The 23,817-nt window shown below is 39.6% G+C and overlaps 1 protein-coding gene across 1 annotated transcript in view; it reads right to left on the bottom strand.

Annotated features, from left to right (window-relative positions):
- The window catches only part of LOC111870714 (suppressor of lurcher protein 1), a gene marked incomplete at its 5' end in the record, with an annotated part of 329,242 nt that overhangs the window by 271,421 nt on the left and 34,004 nt on the right, over window positions 1–23,817 (bottom strand). The window contains one exon of the mRNA XM_023863211.1: window positions 12,851–12,922. Coding sequence (XP_023718979.1) covers window positions 12,851–12,922 — 72 coding nt within the window. The remainder of the gene's footprint in view (window positions 1–12,850; window positions 12,923–23,817) is intronic.

Here is a 23,817-nt window from a genome sequence, read left to right as displayed (position 1 = left end):
TTACTGTGGCTGGAAATTTCGATGAGTTTCTGTGGGAACACTGTCTCTGGCTTCCGAGTAAACTAAAGCCATTGTGTTTTCAGATGAAATGAATTTACTTCACAGGAATCCGAAATAGCAGCTGTGTAAACAGATTGGTGAAAGCATTTTCGCAGATTGACTGCCTTGGTACGATGTGGGATTTCTGTGCAGATTGTATTTATAATATTATATTTCAGTATCCTGTTGCATTAACATCTCACTCCTTCTCCTAATTACGTCTATAATGCGAACACAAAATTTTATTTAAAAATGTCATTTAAAATCACTTTTAAGTTCATAAAATGTCATTAATAATATATTTTCTGTTTATTTGTTGGTACAGGTTTCGGCCTTATAAGATCATCATCAGGCAAACTGTTGCTTGATCGAAATCACTGAACTTCATGTGTTCACACGTTAATATACGTATATACGTGCAATAATGGCATATAAATATATTGACATGTGAATCCATGGGGCCGACTCTGTGGTATAGTGACTACAGATCCAGAGATCTCGGGTTCAATTCCGGGTGCTACCAGATTTTCTGTGAAGTTAGTCTGAAACGGGTCCACTCAGCCTCGTGAGGATAATTGAGGAGCTATTTCGAGGAAATAGCGGCTCGGGTCTAGAAAATCGAAATTAACGGCCGTGGGGATCCTTTGCGCTGACCACGCTACGCCCTCTATCCGCTATATTTCGCAGTAATTTCGCCGACAAGCGGCTGTCGCTCGGTCGGTATAGTTCGCTTGTGGAATGCAGGTCACGGAGTTTGTTGCTGAATCCATGAAGTTCAGTGATTTCGATCAAGCAACAGTTGTCTGATGATTGTTTTGTGAGGCCGAAACTTGCAGCAACATATAAAAAGAAAATATGATTTTCAGGAAATTTCATGAAATTTAATGTGATTAAGAGACGTTTTGAAATAAAGAGTCGTGTTTGCATTACAGACGGAATTACGCGAATGTGTCAGATTGTATTTGTTTGACCTATCCTGAGATGATAGAAGTTTGTGGTTCCTTCCTGCAGGCAGTTGTCGGTTACCTCCATCCCCAGCCTGCCTTCAGATCTCATGGATGGATTCAAGTTCATCCTGATATTTTCTTCAGTACAACAAAGGCCGCCTCATTCATGTCGCGGGCCACAGCACACACCTCAGCGTAGAGCCAAGATTAGTGCCAACATACGCACGATATAGTGCCAACAGAACTATAAGTTCTGACAGTTAAATAACGAAATTGCACTCATAGGCAGCGCTGTTTTGAATTTTATTCCAAATTGCAGTGGTCTCCCTCGAAGTAGATCCCTCCAGCAGCTATTTATGAAATCCAGCGTTGTTTCTAACTGTTGAAACACTTTCAGAAATCGGTGTCTTCCAAGTAGTTTGGAAAGGACAGTGGGACCTTTTGAATCTCTTCGGACTTTTAAAATATTATTTCATGACCTGACACTTCATGGTGGGGAAGAGGAAGCAGTCACATAGTTAGTTCTGGTCAGTAAGTGGGGCGTTTCGTGCCCGCGACCGACTTCTTTTCGTCAAAAATTTTTGACGGTAGGCGTTGTGTAAGGGCGTCTTGTCGGGTGTAGAATCCATTTGTTGGGAAAAATTCTGGCCTCAAAGGACGAACCAGCGGCCTTAGTGGTTCTGAAAATCTATGTGCGAAGAATTCTAGGTGTATCAACCCTTCTGGGGCCAAATACATAAACGTTAACAGTATCTTAATTTGTGATTTCAACATCTACTCTTTCTTCGATTGGGCTCAGCCTGGAAGATTCATTGCATCAGCTGAAAGCCGCAAAGTGAGTTTATGAATATGTAATAATAAATAATGTTCAGTTTTTTCGGACGAGTAAAATGACACCGTTACATGAAAGTAAGGGAGACCCGTAGAAATGCGACATATAGATAATTGGAGAAGGTACTTATCAAGCAATATTTTGATAAGAAATTAGTTACGTCACACAGATCACCAAGTCAATGAGCCTATGTCAATCCAACAACTCTGTAAAGCTGTGACCATAAAGGAAAACTGGCAAATTTTTAATTTAATTTTGATGCAATAAGAGTTCTGAAAGTAACGAAATTATGAAACAAACAAAATACAGTGGAACNATCTTAGTGTCGCTTGTGATCACACATTTTTCCAAACTTGTGTTCAGACATATTATTTGTGATTTATTTTTTGTGCAAAGTTTAATAACCCTTGCAAACATGTTCCCGAAGAAAAAGCCGCAAAAAGACAGCCATAAGAGAATAAAAATAATCGTAGAAATGAAACGTAAAATCATTGAAAAGCGAGAACGAGGTGTGAGCGTGGCTGATCTAGCGCGCACATACAATCGGTCTACATCAACGATTTGCACTATCCTCAAGAACAAGGACAAGACTAAGGAGACAGATGCTTCAAAGGGAGTCACAAGAATATCTACGCAACGGTTACGTATCACTTCCACATCGGTGCCTGCCTCAAGATGACCGAAAAGGCGTGGGAAGTGGTTACCAAGAGAACCCTCACTTCTGCTTGGAAGAAGCTTTGGCCGGAGAGCGTTGTCGAATGTGACTTTGAGGGGTTTGAGATAGTGCCCGTGGAGCCTGTAGTCAACGAGATTGTGTCTTTGGGCAAGATCATGGGGCTGGAGGTGGATAACAATGATGTCGATGAGCCTGTGGAAGAGCACAGCCAAGAGCTGACCACCGAAGAGCATATGGAGTTGCACTGTGTTTCACAGCAAGAAGTTCTGGAGGAGAGTTTGTCAGAGGAGGAGGAGGAGGTAACAGCAAAGCAACAATCTTCTGGCGCAATAAGAGAAATGCTGAAAGCATGGGAAACTGTTGCATCGTACATTGAGAAGCATCACCCTAATAACGCAGTGGCTATGCGCGCTACAAATTTATTTAATGATAATGCTGTGTCGCATTTTCACCAAATTTTGAAACGTCGGCAAAAACAAATGTCTCTAGACAGCTTTCTAGTAAAAAAGAGTTAGATATGTATCATAAATAATAAACTACCGTATGNCCTCTTGAATTTTTGGCAAAAAATGTGCGGCCTATACATGCGTAAATACGGTAATTATTTCGATTTTTCTGTTTTCTGCAAATCGAATTCGCATTCCAGGTTGGTTCATTCCGCATAGAAGAAAAGATGAAGATGATTCACGCTCATTAACAATGTATATATAATTTTCTTTGAATAAAAGTTATACATAAAATTTTTTGAGTATTTTTTACGGCATGGAACGCATTATCGTATTTTACATTAATTTATATGGGAAAAATCGTTTCGCATTACGAGTAAGATTCTGGAACGAATAGTGCTCGTTAAGCGAGGTTCCACATTTTGCAGCTCCAGTATTTCTGCTTGAAGTATCTGACCCTGGTGACAATGAAAGACACACATGAGACTTATTACTGAAAATCGGTCTGCTCAGCTTCAATACTATTGCCTAGACCAATGATAGTCAACCAGTGGCCTAACGGACTCCCAAATATAGCCCACAAGCAAATTTTTCTCACGGAACACTAAGCAATATTGGGTTTAAATTAATACCCAGAAAATATTTTTAAAACATCATACTATATATATCACTACGAGCGACACTATGGAATAAAGAGTGCATTACAACTGCTTGAAGAAGAGGCAAAATAACCCAACCTCCGAATCGCTTTGTCCAGCAGAAATTATTAAAAACAATAATTTTACAAAGAGAATTGCATCGCGCGCTAGTAGCGTGGTTTCTGAAATTCTGTCGTAAGATATGAAATTTTTGATGACGTGGAAATGATATAAGAGTGCATAGCGATAGCTGAAGGTGTTGCAGTTCCTGATAAAAAATTACACCATTTCTAAAATATTTTTATGATTAGCCATTACTGAAAGAAGAACAGAGGAAATATCAAATAACACTGAACAAGAAAGCTTAAAAATGAAGTCACTAATTTTAGTGGTTCTCTGCAGCCATAAATGTAAGCAACATGACACAACTTGCCATTTGCTTCTGTGGAATCAATACGGAGGCTAATGTAAGTGAGAAGTCATCTTACTCAACATCAATGAAAGGACTGCTACAGGACTAGTGACGGATGGTGCGTCGAGAATTGTCGGAGGAACGTTTGGGCGTCTTCGCTTGTCACTAATGACGTGAAGGATATAACAGACCACGATCGGGTAACAAGTCACTGCCAACTACAACAGGAAAACATGTGCATAAAATCTATTGAAATGACGAATTTTGTTATAGTGACATCAAAACACGTTAGTTTCATTAGTTAAAATAAATAAATCATTACCATTTTAAAGATCTGTTGACTGATTGCGGGATCTGTGGAAGACATATTCTCTTCCATATAGCGGTTTGATCGTGGTGGTTGGTGGTACATTCAAAAACATGAAACCAAAAATTTAATTATTCATTGAAATGAGAGGACAAACCTTTCCTCAGCTTTGCCATCGCGGTTGGATGTGAGACTGTGCATTTTTCATTGACGTCACTCAATACATCCACACATGATGAAAGTTTGCGAAGTTGTCACCGAGTTTCTGCTTCTCATAAACAGCCAGACGTTGAGAATTTAGTGACAATGGAAAAACGACAAGCTTCTCGTTGATGTTCTTTCATTCTTCAAAAAATTATGCAAGTCTCAAAAGTTATATTTATATTTTTCTTTAGAGTAATACTGCATTTATACCGCTTGAAAACTCAATTTAAAAATTTGCCAAAGAGAATATGAATTTCATTGTCATTACTTGGTTTGTGGCCCGAGGAGTGTTCTGAGGTATATAAATATACTCCCGAACAGAAAAATTTGTTCGTCACTGATCCAGACAATTTACACTTGTTCCCTCTTTTTTCGGGACATAATAAATATTAATGTTTCGTATATAATATAATCACAGTGGTTCGTAATGTACATGAAAAGAAATGTAAGCAAAATGTAGGAACATATGGGCCATTACGACAGCGCATTCTATAAATACAAATGGAGATAACATCGAAATAACACATGAGAGAGGTAGCTAAATTTCGATATGAGAGCAAGCTCAGGAAGCAGTACATGCAGAGGTCACGGTTTTTTTTAATTAAATTACAATTAAAATTATAACTTTAGCACCAATAGCGAAAGTTTGTAATTGAACTCTTTCTCCGTTTAAGTTCAATATAATATTCCTGTGTCCTTCTATAGAGAAGTTATCTGCTTGATTGATTCTTTTTCTTTCCTCCTCAATGTTTCAGCTCTCTGACTTTCCTTCTTCACCCTTTCTTCCACTGGTTCCTTTCACACAACTGTTTCGCTGCGACGAGCGGCCTCCTGGGATTTCCCATTCCTCTATTTCTCTTCGCTGTTGTTGAACAGATCCCAAAGTTCTGTTTAGTTCGTACGTCTAAATCCTTTGGTTTCTGTGAAGTTTCTTTGTTAAAATGTTCCTGTTACTTCCTTCTCGGTTCCTTTTTCAATAGAACTTGGAAATGTTGACGCAATTCTTGAAACTAGATGAAGACTGATAACAATAGCCATAGCCAGTTTTACTATAAACTACTCTGACTGGCCTACAAAGAAGAAAAGACCAGTAATATCCAACCCGGGTTTCGATTCAGACTCCTCCCAAATGGGAAATAGACATGTAAATTCAAGAGAAAAAAATGGGTTTTAGATGTTGATATAAAATGTCACATTCCAAAATAACACAAATAAATTATTATACATTTATTTCAGATAAATTTCTCTATATTATTTCACATATGATCGCGTGCAACTTATCCGACGATTTTCCGAAGAAAAGTAAAAAAAAAAAAATGAAACTAACCTAAAATATTACGACAGTTATAAAAGCGTTATTTGCTAATATTGTCAGATAAATTACAAATAATTCAATTACATATTTTGTGATTATTTCAGAATATAAATGTCACACTAATTTACATTACCATTAACAACATATAGAAAGCGTGTCACATGCCTGGCAAACCAATTCTGCTCCAAAGTATACAATTTTTTGCCGCTTTATTTAAATGAGGCAATGGAAATAAATTACTGAATTTACACTTGTATCGCATGTATTGGCAGTAATTTTTTTTTCCGAAAATACCTCGGCCATTCCAAACAAAAGAAAACAACTTCAATCTTAAATGTGACCGAATAGCGACTATGACATTGCTGGTGTCTCCTCGGAGGCGAAGAGGTTGTTGGCGTCCATAAAATGACGTGTATCCTCTCTATACAGGATGTCTGTACATCTTCGAAATGAAAGGGTTGGTAGCTTTAGAATCGCATGAAATTCAGTGTTCCTCGACAGTAATACTGGACCGTGACGTAATAACAAGATGCTTATCATATATCCTATCGGGAGTACAAACTAGTCCAGACACCTAAGAGTAGTCTGCTGATTGAACTCTTCTGTTGCCGTCCCCTTTTTCCTTCATGTGTACTTCGGTAGATCACTTGACTCTTATCAGAATCGTGTCACGGTAATAACTGAGGCAACTAGAAATTGCACATTTGAAGTCAGTCCACTGCTCGAAATCAACAACACAAATTCCGCTGTCCACAAACTCTTTATTTATTCAGAAGCGAAATATTAAAACGCCATTTGCAAGCACAGAGTAAAATGGCCCTTTATTATTATAGGACTTTAACGATTCAAAGTGAAGAACTGATGAATTTAGAGAAACATAAGGAGTGGAGTCCAATGACTTCTGCCTACGATCAATTCAAAAGACCAAGTTTTTGAAGACTGGTATTCTGCCGGAGCATCGCTTCATCCATAAGAAGGATTTGAATCGAGGGCCTCTCTCCCGGACAAGAATTCATTTCCTATTGGCTGATTTTAAATAGCAAAATTCACCATGCAATCAGCTCAAGCCAATCGCAAAAAGCCATTTTAGAATAAAACAGTTCCCAAGATAGAACTCGGAACCCCACATATGAGAGCCGTTGTTTTCTTTAGTTTAGGGTCCGGCTACAACCTTCCGAAGACACTTTATGATTGCTACACATGTTAACAAAACAAAATTCCAGTCTTCGGAAAACGACAGACTTGCCTCCCGTGGTGACCTTGTCCTCTTCCGATTACCCAAGCTGCAGGTAACAAAACAAGGCAGCTGTGTTCTGCCCAGTTACGAAAAACCAAGTCATAACAAGCTAATAAATCGGTCTCGTCAATAAACCAGTTATCCTTCCGAAATGGCTAAAGAGGACCATAGCGTCCACGGAGAACTGTAACAGGTTTGGACGGTCACACTTCTTAGATGAACTTCAAACCTACATATAGAGCCGTGAGGCATCGAGACCCATATCACGACCTCATGGCACGCATTAAGTTACTCAAGGAGACTACTACCAGTTATGAAGGATACGTGTGAACGTACGGAACACGCAATCTAGGGCAAATAACTAGGTCTATTCTCCAGCTTCTAGTTTAGGAGAGGATTCAAAACCCGTCACCATAAAATCTATTTTGTTGCTTTGTTACACAGTTCCGGACTTAGATAGCGACCATCAGCTTTGAAGTAATCAGTAACTTAAGTCAAAGTCATGAATCTCCGGGGACTTTCTACTTTATTTCCTACATAAGGGCTTGTTGACACTAAACAACCTGTGGATAAGAATCACGGGAGCATGCCCTTTATGCAAAGCTATGCAGATCTCTCAGCTATGCACCGTTCCATGCGGAAACAGACACGTTAACTGGGGAAGAAACACGATGAACATCTTTGTAATTTCTGCTCAAATGACCACTCCAGAGTGGTGGGGGGTGTAGTCCAACTGGGTCCACTCGGCACGGCGGCCACTGATTGGTCTATTGTAGCCTGTCCTGGGTGATTATGATGATGGAGAATTGGGTGGAATGAAGATTGGCAGGGGAAACCGAAGTACTAGGAGAAAACCCGCCCAAACGCCACTTTGTCCACCAAAAATCCCACTTGACCAGACCCCGGGATCGAACCCGGGCCGCCGTGGTGGGAAGCAAGAGACTAACCTCTTGAGCTATGGCGCGGCCACTCCAGAGTTAATTTCAAGGAGGTTCCTTTCGTACAAAGTATTACGCAACAACAGAAGTGGTATGATGGTTAGAATAATCCATCCTGTACAGGCGCCTATACTACAATCTCTCTCTCTCCCTATGGCTATACAGCCCTTTGGACCTTGGCCGATTTCTCAGTCTCATAATCCTACACAGCAGGTAGGACTCCTTGGACGGGGATCAGCTAGTCGCAAGTCCACCACCTGCACATAGAACAAACGAACACAGATATCCATTCTTAGAGTGGGATTCGAACCCAAGATCTTAGTGTTGGTGAAGGCCAAGACGGTTCATACCATAGACCACGCAGCCACTGTGATAGGTGGAGCCGACATAATACTCTAGAAAATCCTGCTCATCGATAACGCTCCAAAACAAATCTAAATTTTTGGTATCATGTACGAAAATTTGTTTGTAGAAGAACAGCATCCTAGTTGTCTTCGCTATCATCGTAATATTATTACATACTTCGCTGTACTTCTGTCGAAACAGCTTCGTAATGAGAAGTCATGACAAGTATGACAAAGTTATGGCAAGCATTAAGCGCCTACTTTCCCTTCAAACGACAGAAAACAAGGCCAACAATTCTTCCATTGTTGTGTGTGAATTCGTTGCCTAGCGACGATAGGGGGACACACGTAGAGATACAGACTGATGAGAGGGATTTATAAAGTATGCCGTTATGATGGGCTGTGGTGCCATTGTACATACCAAGTTTCATAAAGATTGGTTCATGCATTTAAAAATTGATACAGGGGATATACATACAGACAACATGGTAGTGTCACAATCCTACGTTTATTTTTACAAAGTAAGGAAAGCAGGCTAAGATGCAGTTAATATTAATACATAAACATAACAAATGTTAAAACAATTTCGGTTTAATTTATCTTTCCAATGCTTGCTTGTGTCAGATAAATTCTCTCGCCACATAAGGGTGATTCATTTTTTCCACTTCTTAGCAATACGTGTGAGTATATTTGGAAACTGCGGGTGTAACGAGACGATGACGCAAAGAGTGATCCGTAGCTGCCTATCCTAAAATGGCAAAAACTTACTGAGAAATCCACCACTTCAGATTTGAGGACCAGGATTATACATTTCTTTAAAGTTACGTTAGATTATTGGCGATGTACAGTCAATTGCATATCATGGTTTCAGCGACTTTCAGGCGCCTATTTGCGTGAGATACTCTGTAGCATAGTTTCGTATCTCATTTACATATTTATTTCCTGCAGTGCGATATGGGGGAGCTATTTTAATTATATTCTGTCGCTAAGTAAAGTAACTTACTATATTCCTCCACAAAAACAAACACATAGAGAGTAAGTTTGTGTGTCAAAAAGCAAAGCAAAGTGAGGTTTTCTGTATAAAATCCAACCAAATTCGCACTGGAGGGTGGATTTTCGAATGAAATGAAGCGACTGAGGCGCGTGTTCCAATTTCGTCTGGACAATAATATTTCAGTCTGTAAGTTCAATTTCTTATAGCCATCAGAATATGTAATGAATACTTCGTAAGTGTGTAAATTATCAGGTTTAGATATTAAAAGCTGATAAAATTATGCAATGTATAATGTAAATGAGCAATTCAACAGAATATAATAAAAGAAGAAGGAGGAGGAGGAGGAGGAGGAGGAAGAAAAACCGCCCTATCATAAAGGCAAGCCATGTTCATCTCTGCGCCACCAACAATTGTTCCCACGTGTAATGTTCCTCATGAGGGACACCAGGGAACCTCAAAATGTGGATAACTCATACTCAAACTTTGTCAGAATTAACAGTAATCTGATAAGATCGGCTTAGCGGCCTCCGTAGTCTAGGGGTAACGTTACCACCTCATGACTCAAGGTACGCGCGTTCAAACCCGGTGGAGGTCGTGGAATTTTTAAGGGCGGAAAAATTCAGGGAACAAGTCCTCCGGGAGGGACTTTAAGCTGTGGGTCCCGTGTCGTAGATTTACGGCACGTAAAAGGTCCTCATGTCTCTATGAGACCTCTGAGCAAAATTAGGCAAAACGTTTCCCCCCCAAGTAGTTTCCAATGCCTCCAGTAGATGGGGAAGTTATCCGGTACCACTGCCAGAAGAGGGCCGACTTCGCTGGCAGAAAGGGGCGGACAGCGAGCACCAGTACCGGTAAGGTATGGCGACAGTAGAAATTAAAGGGGGACGTACAATAGACTACTAGTCGCGGTGTATGAGGAAAACCACCCCCTCTAATACTGAATACTGAATAAGTTCGGCTTACTTCAACCAAGGTTACTGTAGTGGAGTCACGTAACCATAATAATGCTTAACGTCATTCCATTCACCCACAGCATGTAGAAAAGAGTGTAGCCTGTTGCAAAACAATGTATATTATCATTATAAATATAATTAAAAATCCTGGATTTATATTTTCTTCGAGTTAATCACCTTACGGATTTTGGCTTCCGGCAAGATCCGATTCTGAACTGAGGACTGAAATGTTCGCAATGAACACAAATTCTGACAAACTTCCTTATTAAAGTCTAGTGTTCTGGACAAATTCATTACAGAATTGAACTACGAATACATAATGCCATGTAGCACATTCGGGCTAGGGTACACAGATCTGTAGACCATAAATCTAATTTCTATTCACTTTAAAAGCTGTACTTAAAGTTTTCGATTTACTCCTCTTTTATGGCCGTAACATTATTGGTTTCTGCAAACTCAGACGTAATTAAATTTGGATAGCGAAAAGCGAAGCTCGGGCCAAATTGTAATGATGAAAGATTTGTTGTAAAAGCTCGCCGTCTGTGTCGCTCTGTTTCTAATGGATTCTACAGACCAGAATATGACAAGTTCTAGCCACAGTCGTCACCATCGCACGGCAGTTTACAGCAGCCTTTACTTGTCCTTTCAGTCTTGAGATTCGGAATAAAATGAAGATTTAATAACATGCACATACCGAATTTTAAATTCCTGTAACTAGAAGCCTTACGTCAAGCAAAAGAAAATGTGTGTGAAATTAGCTTCAGAAATAGCAGCCTCCGTAGTCTAGAGGTAACGTTCCCACCTCATGACTCGTGGTACGCGGGTTCAAACCCGGCGGAGGTCGTTGAATTTTTAAGGGCGGAAAAATTCAGGGAACAAGTCCTCCGGGAGGGACTTTAAGCCGTGGGTCGCGTGTCGTAACTTTACGGTACGTAAAAGAACCTCATATCTCCAAAGGAGGTCACTGAACTAAATTCAAGGACATTTCCCGCTCAACAGTAGTCTCTAACGCCTCTGATAGATGGGGGAAGCATTATAGATACCGACAAGCCAGTAGACGCCGAACTCGCTGGCTCGGTCGGGACTAATGGTACGCACCAATATCGGTAGGGTATGGAGACTGGTAGAATATTATAGAGGGAAGCACAATGGACCAATACTGGTCTCAGTGCATGGGGAAACCCACCATCTCCAATAACTAACTAACTAGCTTCAGAAATAATTTATGAACCTTCAATAAAGAACAAAACATTTTCTTCTAAGATTTACTATTTTTTTGCACTGCCCGATTTTCACAAGAAATATATTTTGCTATTTCTTTCAAGAAATTAATAATTTTAAGAAATAATCCTGGTCTTAAATGGACTCCCTGTACTTGACTATGAGCAACAACGACATGTACTTTGAATACACAGTTCAATTATTTAAAATAATTGCACGAGGAACGATTTAGTTGTATGCTCAGAATTGTATGGAATCTATCGACGTTACTTAAATCTGTTCAAGGAGTTGCGACTTATGTAGAAAGGAATCATTCACTTTCTCGTGTTTATATCACGATTAATTTTACTGCAATAATTGTTCTTGGAAACACATTATGGAAATCAGGGAAACCATGAAATTCAATGACTTATTTTTGCTTTGTTCTGCATACTCGGCAGAGGACTTCGCGAGTTTTCGGCGTCAAATGTAGCTGTGATATTATGCAGTGATTACGTGGATCTCTATACTGTGTACAGTAATACCTAGAAATAAGTTAGAAATGATAGTTTACTCATCAGACAAACGTGGAACATAGTGCGGTGTGTACTCTTAACGTGTCTAACATATGCCTACTTGAAACTGAAAGGAATTCTTTTTGTCCAATTATGTTTAGGGAATTGCACAGAAGGTTCAAATCAAAATATCGAGTATATAATACTGTAAAAGCATATACAGACATTTAATTTTTATCACTTGTCACAAGATAATTCTTCCATATTGTCACTATTGCTTCAAATTAATCTTGAGGAATATTGTATTTTTTTTAATGCAACACGCGTACACTTTGAAATATATCAAATTTTCCAGATAAATCTTAATATTCTCAAAATCACTTACATCGCTGCTTGAGGTAGATTTCGGTTTGTGGATGGAGAAATATATTTGATACTTTTCTTTCAATAATTGAATACAATAAAAATGTTAGACAGCTAAGTAACTGAAGATCTTACACTAACGTCTGAGGAAATTTTAAAACATTTTAAATCGTTTAATTAATTTGAGGGAAAACAAAGCATTAAGTGACAAAGAAATATTCCTTATAACTCAACCAATCTTTCATCTAAAAGCCAGGTCTTCTGTCTATAATACACACGGCATCTTCTTCGCGTGAAAATGTCAGTTCGTTGCTAACAGATAAGATATTTCAAAGATATATTTAATTTTGGGTTGGAGGTTGGTGTCTGCTTTGGAATGTAAAAATATAAAACTTACAACTTCATTCTTCAGAGCTACAGATTTTGGATGAAGAGGTGTGACACTAGAAACTTCAGTGTTCATGTAACAAATCAAATGATGTGTACTCACTTGTTGCGCTAACAGCTGGACCGTTTTCCGGTGGGTACTTGTGTTGCGGCGAATTGTTGACTCGCTCAGGTTCTGAAAAATTGCAGTCACATTATAAACATCATGTGTTTAGCAATTATGTATTTCAGCATCCTGTTGCAATTGTTTAATTTAACGTCAATGTATTTATCTTACGTCAATATTGCAACACTTGTTTATTCACTACTTAATCTTGGTCTTAGTTTAAAACTTTTCACTTTGACACAACACGTTTCAACCCCAAACTGCCATCTTCAGGTGCCTTGATATATTATTACAAATTTTATTAAATTAAATTTTAATACGAACTAACACAGTGTAACATTTTTAACATAATTTAATAAAATATTATAAAAATAAAACTTGCACAGCCGGTTTTGAAGAGATCTTCATATGAAGTGGATTTTATCGACCCTGCTAAAAAGAAGGCTACTGGTCCTCTGTGTAATGCAACTCGATGTGCAATATAAAGCGGTGCTTCAGAAATGGGCTTACTTGTTCACGGAGGGCGAGATAACGGAGAGAGATAGCGAGTATACGTGTACATTGCTTGAATGAACCAATGGGCGAGTGGCTTTATGTGTACAGTTTCATTTGCGTGTAAGTGTTCTTCTGAAGCCTTAGTTTAGAGCATGAAATGTAGTTGCACCTATTTGCTCGTTATAGAACTATATTCGGGGCACGCGGTAGCGTAGTTGGTTGAGGGGTTATACTACAAGTCGGAAGGTCGCGGGTTGGAGTCCCGAGGAGGTCATTGGATTTTTTTAATTGACCTAATCCTTCCAGCCGCACTATGGCCCTGGGGTCGACTCAGCCTCTAGCAGAAATGAGTACCAGAAAATAATGAAATAATTTTCCTGGGGAGTAAAGCGCGGCCGGCGTGTAAGGCTGACAACCTTACCGGCATCTTTGAGCCGATTGTCTAGATAATGTGGGACCCTCAACGTCTCAGAACCCTATGGGCCTTCACGGCCTGGTACAAGGATAGCTCCCCCCCCCCTTGGCACTACAGCCCCAGTGGGCCTAGGCCTACCTCCATGAACTTCTCCGTTCACTTCGGTGACTCCTTGGGTGGGGGATCAGCTCGTCGCAAGGCCTCTACCTGTACACAAACACAGAAAAACGCACACAAACATCCATGCCCTGAGTGGGATTCGAACCCACGATCCGGCTTCCGAGCGAGCGAAGACAGTGCACGCCTTAGAACGCTCAGCTACCGTGACAAGGATAGCTTTAGTTTACTTTTTTTTAGAACTATAGTCAGGTACTAGTTCATTAACCGGCCTTGTAGGGCGTAATGCACACGTATAATTAGTAAGTGCAATGTTTTGAAATCCCACTCAGGGCATGGATGTTTAGTTCGTGTGTGTGCGTTTTTCTGTGTTTGTGTACAGGTAGAGGCCTTGCGACGAGCTGATCCCCCACCCAAGGAGTCACCGAAGTGAACGGAGAAGTTCATGGAGGTAGGCCTAGGCCCACTGGGGCTGTAGTGCCAAGGAAAAAAAAATGTTTTGAAAGCTATATTATTGACCTCAGTGGTGTTAATATGAAGTAATGGAATTGTAAGGAACTGAATAATCCTTTACAGTCACAAATTTTATTTTTATTTCTGAACAATAGGATTAGCTCAAAGACTGGCGGTGTTAAGAGACAAGTGTTGAGGAGAATACGTTCCTCTGACAAGAAGTAACAGGTGGACTGAAACAGATATGTGATGAAGTGCTTCATGTCGTGCACTCTTAGCTAAGCAGGACGGAGGTGATCTGTTCAAGTAGTGAGATCGCCTGGCCATGAAATGAGATGCGAACAGATGAGAAGTGTTGCGATTTCAGTGAAACATTAAAGGCTGGCCTAAAATTTGTCATACTAAAACTTCTTTTTGCAACACGAATTCAATTAATGCATGAGACATTAACCCGGGTCCGTAGTGGTGCCGATAAGTCTTTGGCTTTTCCTATTTCACCTATTTTAATGTTTAATAATTTTATCGCATCAAAATTTATCGTTTTGTATATGTCTGACATAAATTTCATAATTGTATCCTTATTATTTAATGTTTGTTGCAGATCTGAAGTGAAAGTGACACAAAACAACGGAGATTTCACCGTAAAAGGGTGCAGAGCGGTGATGAAATATCTTTCCTAAAAGGGAGTTCTGCCCCTCCCCCCCCCAAAGAATACGATGATATATCGGTTACATTAAGTGATAAGTACCCTTCCTACTCCACAGTCAAGAAGTGGGTTGCTATATTTAGGAGAGAACATTTGAGCACTGAAGACGAAGAACATTCTGGAAGACCAACTCAAGCGGCATTTCCAGAAAACGTGAATGCCATTTACTCCAAGATCCTGGACGATTGAGGAATATCAGCTAAAAAGATAACGGTTAAGAATATGAAAGAGGAGTGTCTTATTATGAACACGGTACTCAACATTGGGTTACCATAAAAGATGCGGAATTTTTTGAATAGATGGAATGCTATTATCTACTAAAAGAAAGATTCTTAGCTAATTAGATAAAGCTACCAGTTTCCTCTGTCTCACTAAAGGGGGGGGGCCTCTGAGATTAATGTCACTCAGTGGAATCATCTTCGCGCACTGAGTTCCTGAAAAATTTACAGGCCTACTTTTCGTTCACAGTTTTTTAGAATTCTTCAAAATTCAGCTTCATCCTTTAAGATTTTCACAATCTTTAATTCTCCGCATTTTTATTTGTGTCTGATTCTTTTGTTTTCAGTTGGCAAATTTTCTGTTCTTTACCCTTCATATTATTGAATCTTATGCATCTCATATTCTGTGTCTCGTTCTTCACTACTTCTCTTTGTTCTTTCCCATATATTATTCCTAAACACTCTAACAGGGCTGAATATATAGTGGCCGCGCGGCCTAAGGCATGACTGTCTTCAACCGCTCGGACGCTGGGATCTTGGATTCGAATCCCACTCGAGTCATGGATGTCTGTGTGCGTTTATTCTGTTTGTGTTGTCCTGTGTGTAGGTAGCGGCCTTGTGACGTGCTGATCACCCGTCCAAGGAGTCCTACCGTCTTTGAAAGAAAAAAATGTGAAAAAGAAGAAGAAGCCAGGGCCCAACAAGGGGCTGTAGAGCCATTGATGAATGAGTACACTGACAGCGGATAGTGGGATCCGTTTTGGTGAAAATAGCTTTTATTTTCTCAATTCCTATAAGGTAAGGACGCTTAAGAAAACTGGAAGAAAATGTTCAATGTTTGGCCGGGAAGTTGTGATATCCTTCTAAAACCCTATCAAAAATGAACAGAGGCACGTGACCTTTGAAAAACAAGGATGTCTATAATTGGAGGAGAGTTTGAAATTAAGTTGTAAATGATAGGAAAGGAAGATATGCAGGCCTGTTAACGACCTGCTGAGATACAGAACCTACCAATTAGCATCCATAAATAAAATCGGTAATAATGGGTTTAATTAATTTAATTAGTATGTGGGAAGTGAGAAGATATTTAATTGGCTTGGAGCCGAGGGCTTTTATGAAGACAGGAGTAATTTACTCTCACTCTATTTACGCACTTTGTCCAATACACGTTGTAATGAAAATTCCGTGACAGATATGTGAAATATTCACACAAAGATATTTTTATCATATTCGTTACTAGTGACAGGCCTATTATGCCATGGTGCAGCTTGTAGCGTGTTTTGTTTCTTTTCTCATAACGCAGTTCAGAACAGTTTCCTGTAACAGGCCTTCGACGAGGCGATGAAAATGTTACAACAGAGGAAAAATATGTATTAGACACACTTCACGTGGAACAAGACTTTGGCTCGTTATTTTTAAAATGAAGCTTGTTTATACCTCCAAAACTCCTACAAACAGCAGCTATAAATCCACACTTGCTTACTTCATAACAAAATATACAAATTGTAATATTTTACTTTACAAATTTACATATAAATAAAAAGAATCTATTGCATTCTCGTGAATACTAAGGAAAACAGAATTGAGATTAATATTTATATTATTAATACTTAAAAACTCTTATAATAAAGAGCACTATCTTCTGGGTTATTGCTCCGCGTAGTCCCTTGAAAGTCAAGTGACGTTTCAGAGAACATATAGCCTATATTTTCAAGGTCGAAGAACAAGACGAACAAGATACCAGCGTGAAAACAGGCGGTATCTCTCTCGGCTTATTCTTCGACTCCGAAGTCGGAGACAATATGTTCCTCCGAAACGTCCGTTGACTTTCAGCGAATTACATGGCTTCTTATCCCAGAAGATAGTGCTCTTCATAACCGTCGCTGTGAGATCCTCAGATCATGCTATCATAAACTTTCCTAACCACTAGAAACGAAGGTAGATGATAAAACTGTTAGGCTTTTTGGTGGGGGAATTCGTGTAAAGAGATACTTTGAAGGTTGAGCAGGATCTAGGACAAGAGTATTGAAATACATAAAAAATCCGTGGCTTTATTCCGCAAGCGAACTATACCGACCGAGCTACCGCCGACTGTCGGTGAAGTTAGTGTCAACTTTAGTGGATAGAGGGTGTCGCGTGGTCAGCACAACGACCCCCACGGTCGTCAATTTCGGTGGTCTAGACCGGAGCCGTTACTTTTCCATTCAAGTAGCTCCTTAATTATCCTCACGAGGCTGAGTGGACCCCGTTCCAGACCCACTACTTCTCAGAAAATCTGGTATCGCAGGGAATCGAACCCGGGACCTCTGAATCTGTAGACGGGAACTTTGACCACTAGACCACAGAGGCGGTTTTGAAATGCATCTCAGGTAATAAATAGTACAGGAGGGGGTGGACTTAGTTTATCTGGTTGATTATAGAGGTCAGTGGCGGGATCTTGTGAATACAGTAATGATCTTCCGGGTTCCGCATAATGCAGAGAATTTCATAACTAGCTGAGCAACTATAAGCTCCTCAAGAAGGACTCTGCTCCATAGAGTTAGTTCAGGATGTAAGGGCCGCGCCCTAGCTCAAGCGGTTAGTCACTGGCTTCCCACCGTGGCGGCCCGGGTTCGATCCAGGGTCTGGTCAAGTGGGATTTTTGGTGGACAAAGTGGCGCTGGGGCAGGTTTTCTTCGAATACTTCAGTTTCCCCTGCCAATCTTCATTTCACTGATTGCTCCACAATCACCCTCACCTATCAACTGGGGTTGGTACAATAGGCCAGAAGTGGCCGCAGGACAAGGGGCTTAGTCCCACCCCACTAGCAATAACAAAAATAGTTCAGGATGTAAGAATGCGAGGCACGAAATAAACTGAACTGATTTAGGACAGTCAAACGGCGTGAGCAGCCCATCAGCGGTGTTGAATATTCGTGGTCCTTGATCAGTTTTCAGTGACTTGAATTTATCAAGCGAAAGTATATTGAGCCGGAGATAAGGGCTAGCTCCAACCATTGCTCTCATTTGAGCAGGCCTTTTACCTCAGAACAGAAACAAAGTTCAGTCTCTGAAAAGTTGTTCTGAATGAAAACAAGATAACAGATAATGTCCAAAAAGTCAGCCATTATATGAATGTACTAGTATAATGTAGTTTCAAAATCCCGTCATATATCCATGATGTCAGTCCAATGTTCTTCGTAAAGGATGCAAACACATTAAGGTTGGACTTAAACTACTTTCCAAAATTTACGATAAAAACACCGATTCGTCATATTTATTTCTTCTAAAAATGTTAATGTTAGGACTTAAAAAAAAACAGCTCATCCCGGATTTTTGCATAATTGTGTGTTAATTAAACTGATGGAAGTGGAACCCAGAGTTTTACTTGCTCAAGATATTCAGTCTGAGGCAGAAAGTGCACATACCTACATTAGAGAAGCATAATGAGAAATGGGATGGACAAAAAAGAGTCTCTGCTGTGTGGTCATTTGCGAAGAATTGTTGATTCTGTTCTCGGCAGGCTTTCCTTGTCGGTATTACATGCTTTGAATTGGTCTGCTGGGACACCGAAGTCGATCGAGGTGCCCAACGATGGGAATCGATCTGAGCGTCGATGTAGAAAGTAGATTCCGTGTTTGTCGGCAGATGTCGGACGTATTCATATTAGTGAGAGGCTGACATCTGTCGGCCACTAGGCGAAAACAGGTAATTTACACGTAACATCTACAGTTTCAGCGAACAACACCGCAAATTTGGATTCACAGAAATCAAAGGAAAGTTATGAAAATGCATACCATTTAGAAAAAGCTACTGAATTATCTTTCGCCTCGTTTTAATTGTTTAAACCGTCAAATTTTCGAGGCCAAAATGTTGAAGAGTGTATTAAGATTGCGGCATTGAAACTTATGGTATCGTGTAGCTTTGTAGGTACATAATGACCTTTCGTTGGAACACACTTGTCCACCTTCACAGTCCATATGAGAAGAACCTTAAATTTAAACATGGCCAGTGGTGATTTTCTAAAAACAGAAGCGAGTCATTACTAACAGGAATGCGTCCTGTCAGTACTGAAGAATGACAAGGTTACTCCCGGACTGTTAAAGTGATATTTGCTTAATCAATTAGTCAATTTGGATATGTGTATTATCATAGAAGATCTCCAAATTAAAGTTAAAATTTCCTGATCGTGTACACAGCGTGAACCAACGCAGATGCACCATTTTTTACTAATGTCTTATTGCTGAATTTACTGACTCACTCACTCATGGAGCTGAGCCCTTCTGGAGCCGCCAATTCTGCAGCTACTCAAGAATTTCACAACATTTATGGAACCCGATAGTTCATTACCCTGTTCACAAGAGCCTTCCACTGGTCCATAACCGAGCCAGACCAATCCAATCCGTACCATGCCATCCTATCTCTCTGAGATCCATTTTAATATTGTCCACACACCTACGCCTTGGCCTTCCCAGTGGTCTCTTTCCTTCTGGCTATCCCACCAATATCCTATACACATTCCTCGTCTCCACCATTCGTGCTACATGCCCTGCCCACCTCATCCTCCTTGACTTGGTCATTCTAATTATACTCGATGAAGAGTACAAGTTATGAAGCTCCTCATTATGCAGTTTTCTCCAACCTCCTGTCACTGCATCTATCTTCGGTTGAATTGACTGGCAATTATAAATATTAAACTGCAGCGTTGTATTGTGTGTAAGTACTGTTTATCATTATTCAGTCGACACGATCCTGGTGTAAACACATCATACGTTTGCATGTACTACATGTTTCGGCCTGTTGCGGCTATCATCATATTCACAGAGCTTCTATAAAGACCCTTCCTTCTGTCTTCTATGCTTCCCTACACTGGACAGTGTTTACACATTGGGAGTGCGTTGTACAGGTACTAATAATGACACTCATGTGATCGGAAAACGGGCCCACCCAAATAAGTGCCCTATCTTCCTTCATTCACGTAATGTCAGTTTCTGGCGTACCTGTTCTGGCACACAATCTAATTACATCACTGTTACAATAGGACCACTCAGCTTGTCTATAAATCACCTGAACTACAGTGCTACATCCGCCGAAGCAACGGTTCTGTGCGAAAACTCATATCCCAATAGAAACAGCGACTCTCCTAAGAAGCAAAAAGATGTAAGACAGAGAAAAGTGTGTGAAGAAAGTTTTCACTATAAAAGTAAAAATATACGAAGAATATAAGGAACGTTAAAATTTTGAAACTGAAATATATATAAAAATTAATTTATATTAATTATTCATATGAAATTTCCGCGTCTTGTAATAAAGTCTTGGGGATATAAACCTTGTTTACTGTCAGAGTCGTACAAATATATAAATTTATTCTATGGGAAAACTGGTACGGAAGACTTGTTGATGCTGAAGCAGGTGACATATATATATATACTGTCATGCTTTAAAGTACCAGACTAACAAAGAAGTAAATTACAAATATTAAACCCTTGCAATTCTCATTACTACTATGGAAGCTTACGAATTTGTCACACTAGCAGATGTAAATCTGTTATTTTTTATAATTAACTTGTATCAACGGGCTACATTCAACTACTGGATAAAGAATTATTTTAAATATAGCATACTTTACTGGACTGTTCAGTAAGAACTATGTGAAAGACATGCTGAATGGACAGCCATTTCTTCAATCCCATTTGCTTCGTGTCGCTTTGGAATCCGATCAGTTAATAGGGATATGCAACAATATATGTGAAAATGAGACCCTGAGCTTTAGAAAAATCAGCATACTTCTCTTCGTACAGAAAAATGTGAATGAGGGGCTGAGTGGGTGAGTGGGTGAGTGGGTGGGTCGATGAGTAGAAGAAAAGAAGGATGGCTGTGTGCCCCCGGACTGTTTTAACTCAGTCAGTGCATTCCAAATAAAACACAACAGCAACAGAAATTAATTTCATATTAAAATTTCATACGATTTTGGAGCATGACTGATTAGAGTTTCTCGGAAAAGAAAATTTCCTGGACAGTCAATAAGCACACATCTAATCGATAAATTTAATTTGTTTCGTAGAAGAAATTTTATTTAATTTTAACTCTTTAAGTAGTCACTATATGAGCCACTTGCTTCAGCATTAAGACATATAAATTTTTATTATGTGTGGCTCTCACATCAAACAACAATTATTTCTTCGAAGATAATTGGTCAATTGGCCTTCATAATTGAGATGTAATGAATTTTCTATGACGGAGGTACTGAAAATTTTAATTCAATTTATGTAAATTGCAGGCTTAATGCTATTAGAAAACAATTCAAGCGTTCAACTACAAGGGTCAAGGAATTAATCACGAAGCTTTGGTTCGACATCACCAGAAATCTGGAGGAAATTTCCTGATCCGCGCTAAATCTTCGAAACTTTTATTCTTGCAATTAACGTGCCACGATTTTATGCGAGAGAATATTACAGAAAAAAAAACTTTATATGTAGTTTCTCTTTTTTTCCTAGTAATATACTTTTATACGTTTATATACAGATTTATTAAGATTATTCTTGCCAGCTTTTTCATGATCTTCGATAGAAAATACTTAATAACTTCAAGAATTTATGTGTCATACATGTAGAAACTCAGGATATAGAGGAGACCCATAAATATCTCTACCAAATTTCAGGACTGCATAGTTTGTAGCTGTTCAGAAATTTGTACTTTAATAATATGGAAAAACTAAGAGTGCCGAGATAAAACTTATCACTTCCTCTTAAGCCAAGTATCTGAAGATGAAAGTAATTGCTTTAAACTTTAACTCTTTAAAGAGTTCGAAATTTTTACTGCATACAGAACAAAAAATACGTTGCAACTTCGAATAATACGTTGTTCATTCGGTACGTCGGCTCAGAAGCCCATCTGTGACGATATAACACACCCGACAGACACCCTGATCCCGTACGTCTATCCTTCCTTACAAAGCAATGTACACACCTAAGTCTGCAAGGCAGATTGTGTCATGCCTAGGAGCAAGCTGTTATGAAGGCACAAGTATACACCCACAGATAAGCAGGAGCAGAAGACACGACGCTACTAAATCCCCAACCTTTATAACATCTCTACTAATATGTGTCACGATTTTGCATGTGGGGGATTTTCATTTTCTAGCCCGAAGTCAGAAGATTAATCTGCGATACGAAGCAGACATTATCTGAAGCGCAAGCCATATGGGGGCGTAACTGGGCTACAGATATGAGACACGCTATTTAGTCATTCCTCTTGTTGTACGCATGCCAGTGGGACAACGAAACAAAAGCTGTTGTGAACGAAATGCCCTTGCCGGATATTCTTTTCACTACAACATTTTCGTTCATTAATTCCTATATGCAGTGGGACCTACTTAGATTAGATACATATTTGCTCTTCACTAAATCCTTCAAGGTTTTTAAATTCGCTTAGTGGGGGTGGAGTCCAGTGATGGAGAATTTGGAGGGCGTCCCAGGACCAAAGGTCAATAATTTGAGAGTTAATAGAATCGATCACTTACTTACTTACTTACTTACTCATGGAGCTGAGCCTTTCTGGAGGAGCCGCCAATTTTGCAGCTACTCAAGAATTTCCCAGTATTTTATGGAACCCAAAGGTTCATCACCGTGTTCACAAGAGCCCTCCACTGGTCCCTATCCTGAGCCAGATCAATCCAATCCATACCATCCCATCCTATCTCTCTAAGATCCATTTTAATATTGTTCACCCACCTACGCCTTGGTCTTCCCTGTGGTCTCTTTCCTTCTGGCTTTCCCACTAATATCCTATACGCATTTGTCTCCCCCATTTGTGCTACATGCCCTGCCCATCTCATCCGCCTTGACTTGATAATTCTAATTATACTTGGAGAAGAGTACAAGTTATGAAGCTCCTCATTATGCAGTTTTCTCCAACCTCCTGTCACTTCATCCCTCTTAACTCCTAATATTCTCCTCAACACCCTGTTCTCAAACACCCTCAGACTACACCCTGTTCTCAAACACCCTCAGACTATGTTCCTCCCTTAATGTCAGAGACCAAGTTTCACACCCATACAGAACCACAGGCAAAATTATAGATTTGTATATTCTAATTTTTATGTTTTTGGACAACAGACGAGAAGACAAAAGGTTCTGGACTGAATGCTAGCAAGCATTACCCGAGTTCAATCGCCTCTTAATTTCCTCCTGAATCAGGTTTCGATTTGTTATCGTTGTTTCCAAATATCTGAATTGTGCCACATTTTCAAAATATCTGTTTCCTATCTTTATATCATGATTTTGCCCTGCAGTTTGATGACGAGACAGCAACATATACTTAGTTTTCTCTGTGTTTACTTCTAGACCAACTTCTTTACTTGCGTCAATTATGGTTTGTGTGTTTTCTTTTAGGGTATCTACATTATCAACCAGTAGATTCACGATAAATGATATAAACTCCGTCTCAAGTGCAAACAATATATTTTGTGTCTTTGATCTTGCTCCCCACACTACATGTTTCGGCCTCAGACGGCCATCATCAGGTGTATAACACTCACGTCGCTGTCACACTGCACCCAGTTCAAAATTTAACATCTAAAA

This window comes from Cryptotermes secundus, unplaced genomic scaffold, assembly GCF_002891405.2.
Source record: "Cryptotermes secundus unplaced genomic scaffold, Csec_1.0 scaffold59, whole genome shotgun sequence".
Lineage (NCBI taxonomy): Eukaryota > Metazoa > Arthropoda > Insecta > Blattodea > Kalotermitidae > Cryptotermes > Cryptotermes secundus.
Note: the sequence above shows the minus strand (reverse complement) of the source record. Positions and strands in the feature narration are given on the sequence as shown.